Genomic DNA, 20803 nt, shown 5'->3' with positions numbered 1-20803 from the left:
AGCTTGCTTTCTTACAGAACCCAGGACCTCCAGCCCAGGGATGGCCCCCCACAGTAGACTGGGCCCTCCAGCCAACATCAATCACAGATAAAGGAAATGCTCTGTAGGCTTGCCTGAAGCTGAGTCTGTGGAGGTATTGAGTATACCAAGGATGGGTCTTGTAGTCTGTTTGCCTCATCCTCTTCAGCGTGTTCATTACTAGTACGTGTGCCCACAGCCCAGCTGCTTTAGTTCTAAGTCAGTGTCTTACTGTGTCTCTTATGCTGGTTTCAACTACCGCAGCCTCTAAAGTGCCGGGTTACAGACATGTGTCATCATGCCTGTAACCTGTGTTTCTGATAATAAATTTGAACTAAAGGATTTACATTCCTGGGTAGACCCTTAGTATTTCATTCACTCACTTAAGAAAAATAAAACTCTTAGCAAATTGAAACAAAACAGTTACTTTTAATATTTTTATTCTACATAACATAAAACCCAGAACAATCACTATACTTCTATATTAAGAACGGTTTAATATGACAGATGACTTTAAGAACTTATTTTCCATTTGAATATTTTATCTGTACTTTGGGTTTTTATTTTAACCTTGGTTTATTAGTGCTTGCATCATCAATTTTAATATTCTTCTTGTTTCTTTTTTAAAAAATGAACCTTAAAGTAATATATTTCATTTGGCCAAGCAAACAGAAAGCGTATCCATTCATTGCACAGGAATCACAGTATCTGCTGCTTACTTCTCACCGCGTGTGTGAGCCTTTATATTTTGTCATATATGCATGACATGTGGCACAGACACGTCCATGTTTTCTTTAGTGTGCGTATGACTGACTAGCTCAATACCAGGTAATTTATTTTTAACTGTGTCTCTCATATTCATGATGACCAATTTTAATTCAAGTACATATTTATGTTCATTTTGTATTTATGCCTTTCAGTAAAATCTGTGTCACTGCAAAGGAGGTTTCCTTTTTCTTTCTTTCCTTTTTCTTTTCTTTTGGCAAAATCTCAATATATCACGAATCACAAGATGTTTCTAATTTTGCTCTTCTCCAGTTACCCATCTCTTCCTTTTGCATGGGTATCCAGTTAAGGTAAAGTCTTAGCCTAACACAGCACTTTGAATCCATAATTCCCATTGCTTTTGTGTGCACCTGTGTTTGTGATTTACTTTTTGAGACAGCCTCACTGTGAAAGTCCTCTCCTGCAGTAGCCTCCCGAGAGCTGGGGTTTCAGGTGCTTGCTTAGCCTTCTGAAGCTTCCCTTTGTCAGTATTATGTAAGCAATCATGAGGACAGAAACGATTTGATACTTCTGTATTCTGTCACTAGGAGATATTTCAAATTCTTAACTTAAACTAAAATTAACACCATTTTGATCCCTAGACTCCTGTCCCAGAACAACTGCTCCCCATGTGGGGTTGGGACTTTGACTGTAGACCTCTGCTGCTGTCTTTCGTGTTCTTGTCCTTCTTTCATGCTCTGGGGATGCGTTGTGCTCCCTATCCCGAGGCCTGTTTTTCTGATTGAACTTTCCTAATACAGACATGAGCATCTGGCTACATAATTACATGCGTGCTTTTTCGTCAGTCTCTTGCTTTTATTGCATAGTAACTGGAATGGCTAATCATCAGATTAGTTGCCTATACATTTATGTGATTGGTGCTGTTATTTTTAAATGTGTGAAATTTGGCTTTATCACAATAATGATTATGACTTTCCCCCTACAACCAGATAGCAAGAAAACGGCACAAGGTTATTGGCACTTTTAGAAGTCCTCACGATCGCACCCGGCCACCAGCATCTCTAAAGCACATTCATCTAATGCCTCTTTCTCAGATTAAGAAGGTTCTGGACATCAGAGAGACAGAAGGTAAGCGTATGGCGGAAGCATTTGTTAAATAAGAATAGCTTGTCCTCATTGAGGCTTAGATTCATTTCCTGTAATTTTTTTTAAATGTATAAATTTTCTTCACATGTGGCTCACCTCTCTTAAAGTAATTGCTCTCCATCTCAACTGCATTTCTAGGTATAGACTCGACGCTTTCACTGTTTCAAATGAAAGTGTTACGCCAACTTGGGGAATGACCTCTAAAGAGTCAAGTGACTTTTAGATGGCTGTGCATTCAGACAGCACTGAGCTTGTCTCTTCCTACATCAGAGTACTCATTCTTCAGAGTCCTAATTAACCATAGATTATATTATATAAATATATTTTTAACCAGTGGTACATTTTGGTAATTTTTTCTTTTTTTGGTTTTTCCCATCTAAAAAATACATGCGGATGTTTATTTAGTCTGCATGTCTGTGAACTACATTCATACAGTGCCCATAGAGGTCAAAAGAGGGCATACTTCTCCCTGGGAGTGGAGCTAAGATGGTTGTGAGCCGTGTAGGTGCTGGGAATGAACCCAGGTTCTCTGGCAAAGAAGCCAGTGAAGTCTTTGCCACTAAACTATCCATCTGTCCTGCTTTAGGAATGTCGGTAAGACTTGGGAAGGTGGTTGGGAATAATGACAAGACACGAACCAGTGTTGTAAAGGTGCTTGCTGCCAAGAGTGACCCGAATTCAGTCCCTGGGACCCACATAATGGAAGAACTCACTCCCACAATTTGTCCAGTAAAGCATACATAATCTAGCTCGTGACTCTGTTAGATCCTATGATGAGACATTTCTTTAATTTCGGTAGAGTTGTGGTTGTGAAAGTGTTCAGTACACATTAAGGGGTGTCTTTAAGATACAGATCAGGGAGGTAGAGAGGCACTTGATATCCAACCTGCTAACTGGAGTTCCCAGGGAGCCTTATGATGGAGAGAACTGTCCTCCTATAAGCTGTCCTCTGGCCTCCGCATGTTCATTCATAGCAATTTTATTGTTTTGCTCCTTTGTTTTCAGATTTCTTAGCATTATAATTTTAAAATTGGGTAATTTAAGCATCTTGATTATAGAGCAATTATATTTTAATATTTGTATACTTCTTTGAATGTGATTTAAGTATTTTGTTTTGAAGTTAAAATACTAGAATGCTAGGAAATGTTATCTATTTTCATTGAACTATCAGGCATTTCAGGTCACAGAACACTCCTTACTAGTTCTCAGGTTACTTTGGTTCCTAATATAGTAGTGTATATGGTTATAATTCTTCCCAGTGCTTCAAATTACTGTACTGATGCTCCCGTTTTGTTGAACAAAAGCCGGGCAGAGACAGGAGGTAGTTGATTTTGGTGCTCTGTGGAAATGAAATGTCTAGTAGCTGAGGAATAACACTGTTTATGGTTATTCTGGAACCCTAGATTGTCATAACGCCTTTGCCTTGCTTGTGAGGCCACCAACAGAGCAGGCCAATGTACTGCTCAGCTTCCAGATGACGTCAGAGGAGCTTCCAAAGGAGAGCTGGCTGAAGATGCTGTGTCGACATGTTGCCAACACCATTTGTAAAGCAGATGCTGTAAGTTCTTGAACCTGTGTCACATAGAGGTGTAAATGTGCACAGTGCAGCCAGCCGGACTGGCTGTACATTTCCAATGGCGAGTTAATCATGAGTTGGAGAGAGCCTTTACTTTTATTCACACAATGAAACCCTAGGTTGCTTGGGAAAAGTTTTTAAACTTTTTAGGCACACGACATATCCCTCGAGTTGTCCCTGATTCCTAGATAGTCAGTCTTGACTTTCTAGTTCTGTGGCTGCAGTTTGGTGAGGCTTTGGGGCACTTGGAATGTACCAAGTACCTTTTGCAGATGCTTTTCCTTGTAATCAGAGAATTTAATATGTGGACTTTAAGTTAATTTTGCATATATAATGCCTTGTGTAACTGTTTTGCAAGTTGTTTTCTAACTTTTTTTTTATTAAAAAATTACCATTTTGAGTTCTCCAGTGTCTTGCCTGCATATATGTTTGTGGCCTGGTGCCCATGGAGGCCAGAAGAGGCCATTGGATCCCCTGGAACTGGAGTTACACACAGTTGTGAGCCACCATGTGGGTGCTGGGAATCAAACTCAGGTTCTTTGAAAGAGCCGCCAGTGTTCTTAGCTACTAAACCATCTCCAGCTCCTTCAAATCAAAACCTTTTTCAAATTCAGTAATGAAAATCTTTGCTTAACAGTGTTCCAAAGTTTCTGCAAGCTCTCTACATTCCTATTTTCTGTTTTCTTTTGACTGTAATTTGAGATGGTTCAGTTATTTTTATTGTTTGGCTTATCCTGACATTGATGCTTTCCTCTGTCGTCTTTGTAACGTTGTGAAGTTTTTTCCTGCACAGTGATTTTTTTTAAGTTGCTTCCATCACTATTAAGCATCTGTTGAGGGTTGAATCTTTTCTGTCTTCTTGAAACTTGAGTTTTCTTAAAACTTTTTTTTTCTTTTTTTAAGTTGCAGAGTATATAGTCCATCCTTGGTGAGGCCAAGGCAACGGGAGCTCCATGTGGCTGGTCACATCCTCCCACAGTGAAGAGGCAGAGAGCGATGCCTGTGCTTGCTTTTCCTTCCTTCTTACATAGGTTCCCTTCTGCAGCAGAGTGCCACCCACAGAAGGCAGGCCTAGTCACGTCACATCAGTTATCTAACCCAAATAACCCTCCAAAGGCACGCCAAGAGGCCTGAATTCCATATGATTCTAGCCTCAGATCAACCATATTGGTGGTAGAAAGGCAGTCTTTCTACTGTTGCTTAACGTGGTTCTTCAGCTTAGTCTCTGGTTTTGGGACTTGAAACCAATATTGAGCAAAGTATTGGTTTCATCATGTTTACAACCTTTGGTGAGTTTCAAGTTCAGGACTTAGTTCTTCTCAGGCCAGAGACATCGTCCCACTTTGCTTCAAGTTGAGGAGTGTGCATCCTGCCTTCTTCAGCGTTAAGTGAAAAGCAGACAGTGTGCTCATCTGGCTTTCCTTAGCACTCAGGGTGATCTGTCTTGTCCACCGCCTCAGCCGCTGCCTTACTTCCCTCCTGCCCTGTAATTTTCATTGGTGGTCTTAGGTATGAGTTATTGGCACAATATTCCTCTTTCAAAGTGCTTGGAACCAGAAGTGTCTCACGTGTTGGCAAGTTTTTCAGATTGTGGAATATCTATAGACTTTCCTGGTCAGGTGTATCTCTCATCTGCAGTTCTTAGATAAATTGCTCCAGAACTCTGTATTGAGTTCACATTGTTTTATGGAACATTTTGTATTTCAAATTGTTGGATTATGATTTCACATTGTTGGACTGGGGAAGCTTGACTGTAGTAGGAGAGAGCGAGCGAGCTCTTTGTTTCTCATTGAAAGCAGCAGAAGCTTGCTTTTTCTATGTGGACTAGTTGCCAGTCTAGTTTTCCCACAGCAACTCTAAAGTGCCTTTATCCAGGCAGGGTACAGTGAAGAGCTGGCTGTGAGGACTGCAACTATGAATTGCCAGGTACTCGAGATTCTATAGCAGCTCTTGGATGTTCAAGGTCCCTTGGACGATAACCTGATCCTCATATGGGGTCAGGTTGTTAGACAGAGAGCCCTCACCCTGCAGAAGTGATACAGTGAATAGAATGTGTTGCTGAAAAAGACTGACCCTGTTAAATTATTAAGGTTTGTGTGGACCTTCCCATGGGGATAACACTTTATCATGGTCATACCTGTATTCCAGCAACAGTGAAGTTTACACATAGAGTAGGGAACAATGGCTTTCTAGGTGGGAAACTCCGACACTGCAATGCCAAGCCGATGGGAATTTTTGCTTCAAATGTAATTATTGGTTTATTAGCTATAAGAATAATCATGTTAGAACTGAACGACAAGCAACAAATGCAGAAAATTTCAGATGATATAATTATCCACAAGATGGCAGCAAACATTTACCTATGTTCTGATTTATACTTGCTCCACAGAATTATTCCAGTCTGTTGAAATATTTCTCCTTAAGATTTGCTTATGCACTGAAAAATTCAGTGACACCAGTAAGCTCTTTTCTGAGTTTAAGGTTTCACACATAGTAAAAAAATAAAAGCCCCTAGTTTAATGTCTTATTTAAGAATATTTTGCCATGTTGAAGAAAGTATGTTTCTAAATATGTATGTTCACATGATATAAATATATGTACAACTGGTATTGTTTTAAAAAAACAATTCAGATTCTTTGAATCAATAGTTTTCAGTTTTTAAAATCTCCTAGTACCCTAAATAATAGATGCTTGCTCATTTTGAAGTCGTCTTCTTTGATATGTAATCCGAGGGAGGCCTCAGACCTGTTGCAAACTTCTTGCCCTAGCCTCCCAGGTCCTAGGATTACCAGCTTGAGGCTGTTTAACTGAGTAAAATAAGTATGATTATTTTATTTATTGTGACCATTTGTAAATGAGTTAACAAGGCTTTCAGGATGAAAGAAAAGTTTAAAACAGTGCACGTGAAAATAAAGCTGAAAATAATGGCTGATGACTGTATAGCGAACTCTGGGACTCTGGCGCAACTTGGTTCTCAGTCAAACCTTATGTTGGTTCTGTGTAAATTTGGCATGCACCGCAATCCCATTCTTTTCTGCTACCTGCCTTTTACCCTTGCAACCCCCCCCCCCAAAAAAAAAAAAAAAAAAAACTCCTGTGGAAGCTGTAGTGCGTCATGATGCATACCGTAGCATACCCTTTTGTTCACAGTCCTTTGCTTGCCAGTGTTCATTTTAATGACTTAATAGTCTGGATGAAGCTTCTGGCTTCTGCTACACTATCAATACTGGAACCACGGGACCCTACTCAGATATTCTGTTGTTGTCCTGTGTCATGGAGATCCTGTGGTTTGGGATCTGTAGGATTGGGTTTCATGCACTCCAGCAGTTCGTTGCTGGGGTGGGGTAGGTGTTAGGGGGACAGATTCAAAGCCGTGGGTCAGGGCTGAGCTGGCCAGCCTGCCGACTCTTCTCATACCATTGGGCTCCCTTAACTCAGGGTCAGCTCTACTGTTGCAGCAGGTGAGGGATACAGCCAGCTCTCCTGACTCATAGGTGTCATAGGTGGCATGGCAAAAACGGAGGGGACCTTTCACTCATCAACAGCACTGCACAGCAGACAAAGTGGCAGGGCTGACTCCCCTGTGCTCCCACCCTCAGGGATGGCTCACCTGTACACCCACCCCACCACCATGGTCAGCTCTGTTCTGCTGCCCAGGCAGAGTAATGTGCCCTCTCCTAAGTGCTGCAGCTGGTGACTGGTAACAGGGCCAGCTCTTCTGCTCTCATGACCCCAGTGCTAGGTCTTCTGCCTGCCAAAGGTGGCGGGGCTGAGGCCCCTGCTACTGCAAGGGAGTGGTAGAGGGGGGCCAAGAGATAAGCTCAGCTCTCCTCACGCTCATTCGCACGTTAGCTCACCTGCAACACTGTGAGGGGAAAGGGCGCTCTCCTAAGTATGCAGCTGGCTAGGGTTGGGGTTCAGCTTTTTACTGTCATACCCTCAGAACCAGTCCTCAGATATTGACATGTCCCTAAGAGGCAGCAGCAGGTCTGGGACTTCCACCTGGCTTTTGGGGACAGATTCCTGCTGATGCAGCAAGACCATGGGCCCAGATGTTCCCCTCCCCTAAGTTGCGGTACAGTCCAGGGGCCAGGTGATGTCACTGGCCACTCAGATCAGGCCGTTGTCACTATCCCCGAGCCTCCAGTTCCCACCACTTAATTGCTCTTAGAGTCCGAGTGTCTGGGGTGGTCTCAGAAGTGGTGTCAGGACTGCTTGCTTTGCCAGCTCATGCTTTAGAACAATAGGCGGGGTCATCTCAAGTGTAGTCTGCTCCCACAGGCCTTTGTGGTACCAGACTGGTGGTCATCTAAGGCTGTCTCCTTGTCCAGGCCCTATGGCATTGGTCTGGTGGTCAACTTGGGCTCAACTCCTCACAGGGTCCACCTGAGTAGCCCCATGCAAGGGTGGCAAGGGTGGCCTCGGGCTCACTGCTGACCTGGTCCCATGAACCCAGGTGGAGTTCTGCTAGTTTTCTCCCCGCCCTGGGTGCCCATCTGGTCCTTCGGGACACCAGATCATCTCAAGCTAGCTTTTCATCTGGGACACTTGGCACCCTGTTGGTGATTATGCCAGACTTGCTTTTTTTCAGGGAATGGTAAGGCTACTAATCATTTAAATGTTTACAAATCAACACTGGGTGAAGATGTAGCCTGTCTCTCTGCCACCTACTGATGGCATATGTGGTATATAGCACCCTCACCTGTAAGTCACACCTTTGTGTTATCTCTGCTCCCTAATTGTATGGTGCCCTATGCACTGTGTTTTCAGAATGTAAAGCTTATGTAGTGTTTAGTCTGCTTAAAGTGTTAACTCACAATGTATACAATGAAATTTCCAGTTTGCTGCCAATATGCATATTCTCAATCAGGGATTTTGTGTATGTGTGTCTGATGAGCTTAAGTGTTATCTTTTGCCAATATAGTTAGTCTAGAAATAACGAGAATTAAATGCTCAACGTTATCATTTAATATTTTGCCACTAACTCAATGTTTCCAATAAAAATAAAAAATATACTCTTAATATCTTGAAGCTGGAGAGGTAGCTAAGTGGTTAAAAGTAATGGCTGTTCTTACATAACACACAGGTGCTTTTCCCAACACACACATGCTAGCTTAAAACCCTCTGTATTCAGTCCCGGGGATCTGATGCACATGTTTATCCTCTGTGGGCACCAGGCATGTAGTTTATATACATACATACATACATACATACATACATACATACATACATGCATACAGGCAAAATATCCATAAAATGTTCTATATCTTGATTTTAATTACTGCCACTGGTTGCTTATGAATAGCAGTATTTTGATATTTCTAGTCTTGTAAGCAGAATCATAACCAGAGGGGAATAGACATAGGACCTGTAGGAAGAGATTTGTTCTTGTGAGCCAGTATTATTTATAATGAAGTTAATATAAGATTTTTATTTATAACTATCCTGCAAATTCTTTATATATAAGATGCATATTCCTTAGTATTCGAAATTGTTGGATCCCAAATGTTAAGATCCCAAGTATTCCAGTTTTTAGATTCTTTTACATTTTGAAATATTTGCATATGCATAATGTGATAGATTGGATATTATGAAAGTATAAATCTTCAATTCTTTTGTTTCTTATACTCATTGTCTAAAGATAACTCATAGTCTAAAGATTTTTTTTTTTTTTTTTTTTTTGTGCCTGTGGGAGCTGGGAAAGTAACTAGCCAGGGAGGTGAGATTAAGGAAGGAAAGGAAGAAGGGCTGGATGAATCATATGTTAGTGAGATGCTTTTATTGGCTTAAGATACCAGAAATGTGAGATCACTTTGTGTGCGCACATTCACTAACATTTGTAAGTAAGCTTGTAAACTCTGTAAGTGAAGCTCCTTCTTATTTACAGTTGACACTCTAGACCTCAGGAAAGGCCAGTGTCAGCTTTTCAGACTAAATTCAGTGCTTTTGTTACTGTGCATCTTGGGTCCATAGGCATTAGGGGTAATTGAAAACCTGCCTTCCCATAGCTTCTATGTTTGGCACACTTAACTAAACTGTAGAATTACAGAATTATTTCAGAAGATACAGGGCCAAGCTATGCTTTGGATTTTATTTATATTTTATTTGAGAAACTCAGAGAAAAGAAATTAAAAATAAAGGATATTTTTGAAAGCATCATAATTACCAGTGGGACTACTCAGATGATTACTCCCCACCTCGTTTGTCTGTGTCTTTTCACTCTTTCCCATGCTTGCAAACTGGGAAGTGCTTGCTTCTTCCTTGGATCTTAAGTAAACCACTTGGTTATTTTGCCCTCTAGTGGAGTACCTGAGTATTTCCCCTTTGGTTAATTCTGGAGGAAAACCTTCTTTGGTTGCAAAAGACCATATGTTTATCTTCTCAACTCAAGGATTTGTTCTTTCAGAAAATAACCTGAAACCACTTTCACCTTCTTAGTTTGTAGGTAGTAGAAATAGGAAAATGGAGCACGAACTTGCTAACACCACCTCTTATATCAATTGCAAGAGTTTATTATATATGTGTAATTGTTTTGTCTGCATGCATGTACATGTACCATGTGTGTGCAGTGCCTGTAGACCAAGAAGAGGCCATCCCACCCCTTGCATGTGGGGGCTGGGAAACATGGCTAGGTCTTGTGGAAGAGTAGTAAATGTGCTATGCTGCTGCTAAAATGCTTAGACACATTTTACAGAAATTGAGCATAGGTAGAGTTGACCTTCATTGTATAAACTAATACCTTTTTTTAATTTAAGGGAAAAATTTCAGTTATGATATGTATTTATTTATGCTATGATTTTCACTTTTAAATTGAAAAATGGTATTTGTACATATGAGTAAAGACAAAAAAAAAAAAACCAAATACAAGTCCTTTTTCCCTATCTATTGGTCTTTCTGTTCAGGAATGTGTGGTTTTGTTAGACTTTGTCTTTCCTGAAACAAAAGACTAGATTTAAGGTCAGTCTATAGTCTATGCCTTTTTACTGGGGAATTGAGGCCATTGATGTTGACAGATATTAGGAATGGTGATTGTTGCTTCCTGTTATTTTTGGTGTTAGAGGTGGAATTATGTTTGTATGGCTGTCTTCTTTTGGGTTAGTGGCAAGAAGATTACTATGTTGCTTTTTTAGGGTGTAGTTTCCCTCCTTGTATTGGAGTTTTCCATCTGTTATCCTTTGTAGGGATGGATTTGTGGAGAGATATTGTGTACATTTGGTTTTGTCATGGAATATCTTGGTAATTGAGAGTTTTGCTGGATAAAGTAGCCTGGGCTCGCATTGTATTCTCTTAAGGTCTGTATGATATCTGTCCAGGATCTTTTCATAGTCTCTGTTGAGAAATCTGGTGTAATTCTGATAGGTCTGCCTTTATATATTACTTGACCTTTTTTCCTTACTGCTTTTAATATTCTTTCTTTGTTATGTGCATTTGGTGTTTTGATTATTACGTGATAGGAGGAATTTTTTTTCTGGCCCAGTCCATTTGGAGTTCTGTAGATTTGTATGCTTATGGTCATCTCTTTTTTTAGGTTAGGGAAGTTTTCTTCTATAATTTTGTTGAAGAGCTTTACAGGTCCTTTAACTTGAGAATATTTGCTCTCTTCTACACCCATTATCCTTAGTTTTGGTCTTCTCATTGTGTCCTGGGTCTCCTGGATGTTTTGGGTTAGGAGTTTTTTGCATTTTGCATTTTATCTGACTGTTATGTCAATGTTTTCTATGGTATCTTCTGCTCCTGAGATTTCTTCTGTCTCTTGTCTTCTGTGTGTGATGCATCTATGCCTCCTGATCTCTTTCCTAGGTTTTCTATCTTCAGGGTTTTTATGATTTCTTTATTGTTTCTATTTTCATTTTTAGATCCTGGATGGTTTTGTTCAGTTCTGTCACCTGTTTGGTTGTGTTTTCTTGTAATTCTTTAAAGGATTTTTGTGTTTCTTCTTAAAGGCTTCTACTTGTTTACCTGTATTTCTTTTCTTTTTAAAAGATTTATTTATTTTATGTATGTAAGGATTTTAGAGATTTTTTTAAAAAAAACTTATTTATTTTATTTATATGAGTACACTGTAGCTGTCTTCAGACACACCAGAAGAGGGCATCAGATCTCATTACAGATGGTTGTGAGCCACCATGTGGTTGGTTGTTGGGAATTGAACTCAGGATCTTTGGAAGAACAGTTAGTGCTCTTAACCACTGAGCCATCTCTCCAGCCCTCCTGTATTTCTTTAAGGGAGTTATTTATGTCTTTTTAAAAGTCCTCTATCATCATCCTGAGATGTGATTTTAAATCTGAATCACGCTTTTCTGGTGTGATGGAGTATCTAGGACTTGCTGTGGTGGGAGAACTGGGTTCTGATGATGCCAGTTAGCCTTGGTTTTTGTTGCTTAGGTTCTTGTGCTTGCCATTTGGTTATCCCTTGGGTTAGTTGGTCTTGATGTCGCTGACTGGAGCTTGACCCTCCTGTGGGCCTGTGATATTAGAGTTTGCACTTCTGGGAAACCAGTTTTCTGTGGCAGGATTTGGGTCTGGAGAGCTGTGCCACAGGGTTTACTCTGGGGCGCAGATGGAGACTTGGAAGGATCCTGTCCCCAGTTTGTCCTCGTTCCTGAGCTCTCCTTGGTTCCCTGGGAGGTCCCTCTTTGACCAATTATTGGAGCAAAAATGGTGGTCTCACCTGTGGACTTAGGAGTGACAGCACTTCTGGAAGACCAGCTCTCTCAGGGTGGGATTTAGTTATAGAGAGCTGTGTAGATGGAGATGGGAAGCCCACTAACATTTGTTATAAAATATATAGGAGTTGTCTTTTCAGAAACATGCAAACTATTTTAGAAAGTTTATATTTGGCTAGGATCATAGTTCCATGGTAGAGTGTTCATCTTGGCAATTTTCAAGACCTGCTTTCAATATCCAGCTCAAAAGTAATGAAACAGAAATCTGTAATATTGAGCCCTTGATAAGATATTCCTGAACGAGACTGTTAATACACAGGTGCTGGTTCATTTTTAATTAGTTTATGGATTTTTTTCCATCTCTAAAGTCCTATGGAAAACTTTTGGAATTTGACAGAATGATTCCTAAGATAATTTTTAATGAATACTAGGAAATTTAGTAGTGCTACTACCGTTTGAGATACTAAATTATACGTAAGCTTTGAATGTAGGGTTTGTTCATTTGGGAGAGTGTGTGTTGTGAAGGAAGCCCAGAGGACAGTTGGTAGGAGTATGTTTTGCAGACAGATGCCTTATACACAGATGCCTTCTGGCCCTAAAATTGTACTTTGAAAAGAGTTACAGTGATCAAAATATATTGCACTGTTTTAAGGTTTATATATGAACCTATTGGAAGAGTAAATTAACAAAAATATTTTACACAGGTGGATGCTGTGTGCATGTTTGGGCATTCAGTGCTCACAGAGGCCAGAGAGGGCGAGGGCATTGCATCCCCAGACACTGCAGTCTCAGAAGGCGTGTGTTTGACATCAAACTCGGGCTCTCTGGAAAGCAGTCTGTACTCTTTATTGCTAGGCCATTTATCAGCTCCAGAATAGAGCGTATTCATACTAGTGTATACCTTAGCTAAAGTTATTAGTCCTTGTCACTACAAAACGTAAGTATTCAGAACTTAGATGAATATCTTATTTCTTTTTACATAAATCGTAAATATGAGTTAAATGTAAAATAAATGAGAGACCATTTCAAAAACAAATATATGTGGTATGTATTACCTCTTTTAAGCAGGAAGTACTTAGTAAGACAGGAGGGATATAAGGAAAAGAAGTTATAGAGTTAACAAATGAGGTGCCTGTTTGTTAATAAGGAATAAAATAAAAATGGACAAAAGCATGAGAATTAACAAAAATAAATTTGCTGTTTAGTTTTTGACTAACTTTTTTTTAAAGCTACAGATAACTACAAGTACTGTTGTCTCTTGGGGATTGGGTTAGTATGTAACTTAGCAGATGTGTCAAATGGAAAAAAATGGTTCTGAAGGAGGCAGAATGTCTTTTGTTTTCTTGTTTTTAATTTTAAAAGATTCATCTTATTTCTAGCTATGTGAGGGAGGTGGAGGACGGAAGAGCCTTGGTCTCGGGGATGGAGTTGGCAGATGGTAGCCTCCTGACAGGAGTGATTCGGACTGCACAGGCTTCTGCTACAGCAGTGCACGAATGAAAGGCTGGACCACATCTCCGGCCCCAAGTGTGTTACCTTAATGAAGAAACTAAGAAAGCTTTAGCAAAATAAACTACTTGGCTGCTATTGGTGGGAGCAAAATAGGCAAAAATATTTTGACTTTTGTTTCATTTTAGATAACCATTTGTGATTGTAGGACATGTTGTTTTGCTTGTAGTTTGGCATTTCAGTCAGTTCTGAGGACTATCATGTTTTCTCCTTGTAAGTGCTTTGCCTAGACATGCCAGATATTTTTCTCCACTTTGTGTGTGTGTGTGTGTGTGTGTGTGTGTGTGTGTGTGTGTGTAAACTTTCAGAAAAAATTTTTTTTCCAAGATGGTATATAGTTCTGCAGCTATAGACTGGCAGTGCTAACTTGTGCCTGAAGAATGAGGTCGTTGACCTTTTTTCAGTCTAGATTTATGCATTTAAAGTGAAAACCCTTTGTAGGAATAATGGGGAAACATTCCTTTGAAAGCCCAACGTAATGTTTGAATTGTCTGGTAGTCTAGAGGTGGTGGGATCTGGGAAAATTGAGCCAATAAAGGAGGATGACCAGAGTCTCACACAGTAGATTTAATCAGTATCAGATAATTTATAATAACCCTGAAGGTTAAGAAGAGTACTGTGATTAAATCGTATGATCATGCAGATAGGCTCCAGGCAGAACCATGTTTTCCGTAGAGGCATAAAAACAATAGCCAGCTGTAGTGAATAAATTGAAATAAACTCACCCCTATCCACTACACCTGGGAGGGACACAAAAACACGTTCCAAGAACAATCCGTGTTTTATAGAAGCTGAGGTCACAAGACTCCTGACTTGCTTTTTTGGAGTTTTCTCACAAGCGTTCAGAATTCCCCTCATGTGACTCCAGTTCTTGGACTTGTTCTGACAAAGGTTATCTTGTTTTAAGGGCAATTTTGGTCTATGGTTCTTTGCTTACACTAGGAGGACTTTTGTTCCTTGGGGATTGTACTCTTCAATCTGTGAACCCTCTTCTTTGGAAAGAGCACTTCACTCATATTTACAGGAAATATTTGCAGTTTCTAGGGTGTTACACACACCCTGATGTCTAGCTGCTGTTTCCGTAAGGACTCAGAATGTTGGGCCAGAACTTCTAATTTAGATTTCTTCCAGACACAAACTGAGGAAGAAAGTCAGGTGTGAGTCTCTTAAGGGAAGTGTGTATTTTGTTGGCTTTGAGGCATAAATTTAAAAGATCACTCACTGACTTTTAAATAATGTTCAGTTTTGGGGTTGTTAGTAAGACTTTATATGGATGCATTCCCTGTCTGAGTTATGTGGTCTAAAGTAAACTGTCGTTCACTATTTTATATTATCCTCAAGTGACTTTTTCAGGGTAGAAATTAAGTACATTACAGCCCTATCCGTAGTGGAATAGGGTGCACCATGGGTCAGATCCAGGACGTATGTGCTTTACCACTGAGCCACTTCCCAGCCCATGTCACACGTCTGAAGTAGCTTCATTTGTAAATGTTACCATGTGTGGGAATGTGCATGCGTGAATGGTTAATGTTTAAGAAACAGTTGGTTTTTGAACTTTATTTTTCAATAGGAGAATCTTATGTATGTGGCTGATCCAGAATCTTTTGAAGTAAATACAAAGGATATGGATAGTACATTGAGCCGAGCATCTAGAGCAATAAAAAAGACTTCAAAAAAGGTGAGTTCTAGTGATATTCTGGTCATACCTCTAAAAAGGACTTTTCACACTAAATTAAAAGAATGTTGCCTTCAACCCCAGTAATAGAATAGTCTAGAGCTGTTGTGAGGACCTGCGTTCTGAATCTAGAACCTGTGGAGCTGGTCACTGAGACATTGGTAATCCTAGGTCTGGGGCGGCAGTTAGGAGCATTCCTGGAGTTCGATGGTCAGCTAGTGTAGCCTACTTGGTGAGTTCCATGCCAGGAGAGATCCCATCTTCAACAAGAAAAAAATTAGAAAGCACCTGATGCATGTCAGGGGCCCTGTGACAATCCCCCCCACCCCACAACATCCTACAACAGAACTTATCTGCAGGACTTGTACATGACTCACTGACTACTTCTACTTTGTACAGTGTTGAGTGACTTCTTTGTCCCAGCACTTACAAACAGCCTGCTGTTACATTCCTGTTGCAATGACTGTTGTACGAACCAGACTTGAATGAGCTGTTGGTGCTTTATATAGGAATGCATTTGCATTCATCTTAAATAATGCCTAACCAGTTTTCAGCAGAGCATGACTTGAGTTAGGAGTGTACTCACGTTTTCATCTCGTATTAGTCATAGGAAGTAGGAGTTAGCTGCGTGTGCTAGCCTGCCTGGGCCACGTAGAGAGAATGTGTCTCCAAGACCAAAGAGTAGGAGTTTCAGAGAGCCACAGGACATTTGCAGCCTTATAGCTTTATTTTGTTTCCCTTTGAAAGGGAGGCCCTGCTCTACCTTTATATATATGCCCTCATTTAACACATGTAACAGAGTAGACAAACTAGATAGACTGTCAGAGAAGCTCCTAGCAGTAAAGAAACTGGGGTTTAAGTGGTATTGGATTGCACATCTACTCTGGCAGAATAACAGAAAATCCTTACCTGAGGTTCAGCTGGGGAAAAAGCTTTTTAGCACACAGAAGTCCTGGGTCCAGTCCCAACCCCACAAACAGGACAGAAGAAAACAAGCAACACAGCAAGCCCTAAGTTCTCGTGTCCTAGGCTGGCTGCCTTCTATCTCCCATTGGATTCAGTGTCCTACCTGCAGGGCGGGGGGGGGGGGGGGGGGGATAGTCCATAGCATATTTTACTTCTCACCGTGTGTGCCAGAGAATTCTACCACATCTTATTTGTGGAAAGTGGCTTTCTTTCTGTAGACAGATTTTTATGGACCATCTTAAGTTTGTCTAGCTATTACTAATACTAATGCTTTTAAACTTCAGGTTACAAGGGCATTCTCTTTTTCCAAAACTCCCAAGAGAACCCTGCGGTTGACTCTTTCATCATCCCATAGCTCAGAGGGAAGGAGTCCTCCGAGTAGTGGCAAACTTGCTGTGAGCCGTCTGTCTAGCACATCATCCTTAGCAGTAAGTATTGATTTAATGTGGTGAAGGACTTTCTTGGTTGTATAGGTTGATGTCGTTTTTAATAATGTAAAGCAATCTTCTATTTTTCTATAAACGTTTTGACAGTTTTTTTATTAATTGAAATTTTTAGGTTAGCCTGTTAGTATTTCTGTAATTGGAAATTTTAGGTTAGCTCATGAAGTAATGGAGTTTGTTTTATTGTCTAAACATCTAACTTTTATTTTACTTATAAAAGTAACTCCCCCTTGGACAGTGTCTTTGTAGCCTTAGCTATCATGGAACCAGTGTGTAGATCAGGCTGGGCTCAAACTCTCAGATATGTCTGTCTACCTTAGCCTCCCATGTGCTGAAATTAAAGATGTGTGCACCCATGCCTAGCTAAGAGTCTCCTTTTATTGAGTTAGATACATACCTATTATGTAGCTTATTGGATGTGAAATTTTTACTGGAACTGAGACATATTCTAATTTCCATAAGAAGAGAAGCATGTTTTGGCTTGGCTTATATTTCTATTTGACGAGTTCCAATAACATTGGGCAAAGGTTCACTTCTTTTCAGTTGGCTTGATGTATAGGACCAGAGTACAGAGATTTTTTTTGGAATCTAAAGCCGGGCAAGTCTTAGTGTTTCTGAACAGTCTGCATTTGGTTTTAGGATGATGATGGGATGACATTTGTAGCAGTGTCACATCACAGTGTGACTGTGTTCTTACTGAGTGACTAGTAACCTGGGCCACTAAGGCTCAGGAAATCAGTGCTTACCCCAGAGAACCAAACTGTATGAAGTGATGTGTGTGTGTCATGTGCACTGCAGTGCAGGAAGGCAGGTGGGTAATGGTTAAAGAGCCCAGGCAAGTCTTCAAAGCCTACGTTAGTTCACAGTAAACAAATCTACAGCACTAGCGAGGGTGAACTTAATGTATGCTGCCTGCTTAGGATCTGGGACACTGTGCTCTAATATCAATAATAATTAATAATACGAAACTAATACAGGTAAGAGTTATTTTTAAAAACTAGGAAGAGTATTTGTAAGTAATGCGGGTGGGGGACACGCAGCTCGTTTGGCAGTGTTTGTGTCAGTGCACAAGGTGCCCAGCACATGCTAACCACACGTGGACCTGCAGTCCCAGCATGCAGCGAGTGGAGGCAGAGCCAGAAGTCCAAGGTCAGCCTTGGCTATCTGGCTGTGGAGAGGATTCTGTCTTTAAGAAAAAAAATTTTTTTAAACAGGAAAAGAAAATGATAAAAAATGTGTGCAAAATTGTAAACACATTGCAGACAAGCATTTGTTCGGTTCTACATTTCTCAAGGCCAAAGGTTTATCTTTTTTTTGTTGTTGTTGTGAATAATGTAAATGTCAGTGCCTTTAAATCACAGTAAATGTCTTTGTTTTTTTGTTTGTAAAAAAGTATTGTAGAAATTTATATTACTTGTAGTAACACTTGAAGGACAATGCATATGAGCAGTCCGTAAAGTATCTTTGAGGCTCCCGTGCTCTCCTCAGTGGCCTGTTGCATTCTAACTCTCTTTGTTCCCATAAGCAATGATGGTCACGTCCATGTTGAGCTCTCAGGCGTCTCTGCACCATCCTGCCTCCTCCCCGACCCCCGCTAGGCCTTTCAGAATTCCCAGAGAGGAGTAACTGTTCTTTCTTTGTCAAATTCCAAAACCAGTTAGTCCCTGCACACATGTGTGAAGAATTAGGAGCTATGCCAAACTGTAGTGGAGACAAGTCTCATGACGTCAGATGGGTGCTTACTGCATTTGAAACTTGTTTTGTGGAAGAAAACACTTTCTCCATCAAATCACTTTCTGTGGGTTGGGTCTTTTGAATTCACAACTTTATTCTTGCTTTGAATGATAGTAAATTAGATTAAATAGGCTTTGCATATTGCCAAATAAAGATGTTTTTGCAAAAATGTATTCATAAGAATCAGGGTTTATTAAAACATTTCCTTGTTAGGAGAATGATCATCCAAAGGGGAGTTGGTTGATTCTATCAGTAGGTTCTTAGGTTTGTGGCTTTTATGTAGTAAATCATACAAACTGCCTGGGGAAGAGACTTTCCCTGTTGAAGTCCTGTATCACTTGAGTGGTAGCCGACGAGAATGTAGAGCCAGTTACTTACAAGCCCCGAGTTTAGACAGCCATTTATATGCATTTAAAAAGTAGACTTCTAGTTTATCTTGATTATACCCACTCTTGGGCTTTAACCTTCTGCATATTTCGGGTATATTTTAAGATTCTAATGATGATTAACTTTGACCTTTGAAAGAATAAGTTTAATATTTAATAATTTAGTAATTATTGTTACTTAGAATGCTGCGGTTCTTTTTAGTTTTTATGTGGAGTGAAATGTACACCCATGAAAATGTGCACGTATACATACGTATAGGAATTGTACATATAATACAGCACTCTGGGAATATATGACTTAATTTTAGATTATTCCCATGATGCCATTTTTATTCTTCCTAATTCTGCTTGAACAGTTAAGAAGAGGGCCCCGGAGAACAGTTAGGAACATTTTCTGCTCTTACAGAGTACTCAAGTTTGGTTCCCTGGACCCATGTAAGGGAGCACACAGCACTCCCACACCCACGCCTACCTTTAAAATTGAAAATAAGAGAGAACCAGGTGGATGACTCAGCAGGTCTGAGGTGCTTGCCTCCAAGCCTGAGGACCCAAGTTTTTAACTAAATAACCACGGACTCTCCAAAACTTAACACTGCCTACCAGTGCTGTTACTAAGTCAGCATCTTCTGGTGAAGTTAATTAACATCTGTTGAATCAGTCAGTCATCTAGCTTTTGTTTGAGAATGCTAAACTAGTTTTAATTGTGTTTTATTCTGACTCCTCTCCTCTGATCTTAAGTTTTATATTTAGAGTGTGGAGCTGTTAGTGTCTTGATTGTCATGTTAATTAGCAGAGGGTAAGAACATGGGCATGGCTCTCAACTCTGCTACAAGTTTTGAGAAGAATAATGTAAATTATATTTGTCTTGTCTTTTGTAGGGTATTCCATCACCCTCCCTTGTCAGCCTCCCTTCCTTCTTTGAACGGAGAAGTCATACATTAAGTCGATCTACAACTCACTTGATATGAAGCTTAAACCCCATGGGACCTCATACAATAAGATGCTGACTTACATGGTACTTTGAATTAGCACTTGGTAAAACTTGTAGAGAAGACAAACAACACTAACCAACACTGTTTTCAAGAAAGTCTATGTAAAAAATACTGATTTTGATTTAATTTATCTCTTTGCTTGAATCTCACGTCTGAAGACCAGTGACTTAAGTTATTCCTGATAATCAGTAGCTTTGTAACCCTGATACAGTAAACTATTGATAGGGGCAAAATACTATTGTGGATTTGTACAGTATTTTGAATGAATTTTTGGAAGTACATATCTGTATCTCAATTTGTGCAGTGACCAAACAGCAATGTGATACTTGCTGAGTAAAAACCTCTGATTAAATTCTAGAGGCTTGTTCAGTTGGCTTGTTTGATGTATGGAACTGTTCTTTTGCAGTCTATTTCTTTTAAAATAAGAGGTCTAACATGAATTTTAAAAGATACACCATTATTAGCCATATAATTAAGATCATTTTTGAATTTTTTGCAAATCGAGATAAGAGAAAGATTACAAACATTGTATATGTTGCAAAGATAAGATGCTAGTATGTACTTTATAATTGTTTCAGAGACTTTATTTTATTTTCTTGTTCTAGACACTAGCAGATCTTGATTTACTTTGACTACTATATTGAATTTATTTCAGAGGATTAGCCTGTGTTAAGAATTGCTTCTGTTCTCTGTACAGTTCTGTAGTTGTCTTCCGTTTTGCTAATTGCCTGTGAAATGCATAGGTATAATGTGTGGTCAACTTGATTGTGGTCATATCATTAGGTATAAGATTGGAAATTTATTGTCAAAAATTTGCAAGTCTGCCATTATCTTGTAATATACTATGTGTTATAGTCAGTAAAACAGAATGATTGGGTTCCTATGGCCAACCGTAGTTTATTTCCTACATGTTCAAGTCTCCTTGTTACATATTTTCAATAATTTGCTTTAATAGTTGAACTGACT

At 39.8% G+C, this 20803-nt stretch overlaps 1 protein-coding gene across 12 annotated transcripts in view; it reads left to right on the top strand.

Moving 5' to 3' along the window:
• The window catches only part of ECT2 (epithelial cell transforming 2), a gene marked incomplete at both ends in the record, with an annotated part of 47191 nt that extends 27378 nt beyond the window's left edge, over positions 1 to 19813 (top strand). For 10 of the 12 annotated variants that reach the window (XM_080929274.1, XM_080929271.1, XM_080929269.1 and 7 more), the window contains 5 exons: positions 1734 to 1872; positions 3294 to 3448; positions 15212 to 15319; positions 16567 to 16710; positions 19724 to 19813. In XM_080929274.1, coding sequence (XP_080785400.1) covers positions 1734 to 1872; positions 3294 to 3448; positions 15212 to 15319; positions 16567 to 16710; positions 19724 to 19813 — 636 coding nt within the window. The remainder of the gene's footprint in view (positions 1 to 1733; positions 1873 to 3293; positions 3449 to 15211; positions 15320 to 16566; positions 16711 to 19723) is intronic. The other 2 variants (XM_080929272.1, XM_080929268.1) reach the window with 2 other exon arrangements.
• Between the last annotated feature and the right edge of the window lie 990 nt (positions 19814 to 20803).

Source organism: Micromys minutus, assembly GCF_963924665.1.
Source record: "Micromys minutus genome assembly, chromosome: 15".
Classification (NCBI taxonomy): Eukaryota; Metazoa; Chordata; class Mammalia; order Rodentia; family Muridae; genus Micromys; species Micromys minutus.
The sequence above is the reverse complement of the archived record's forward strand: the minus strand, read 5'-3'. Positions and strand labels throughout refer to the sequence as shown.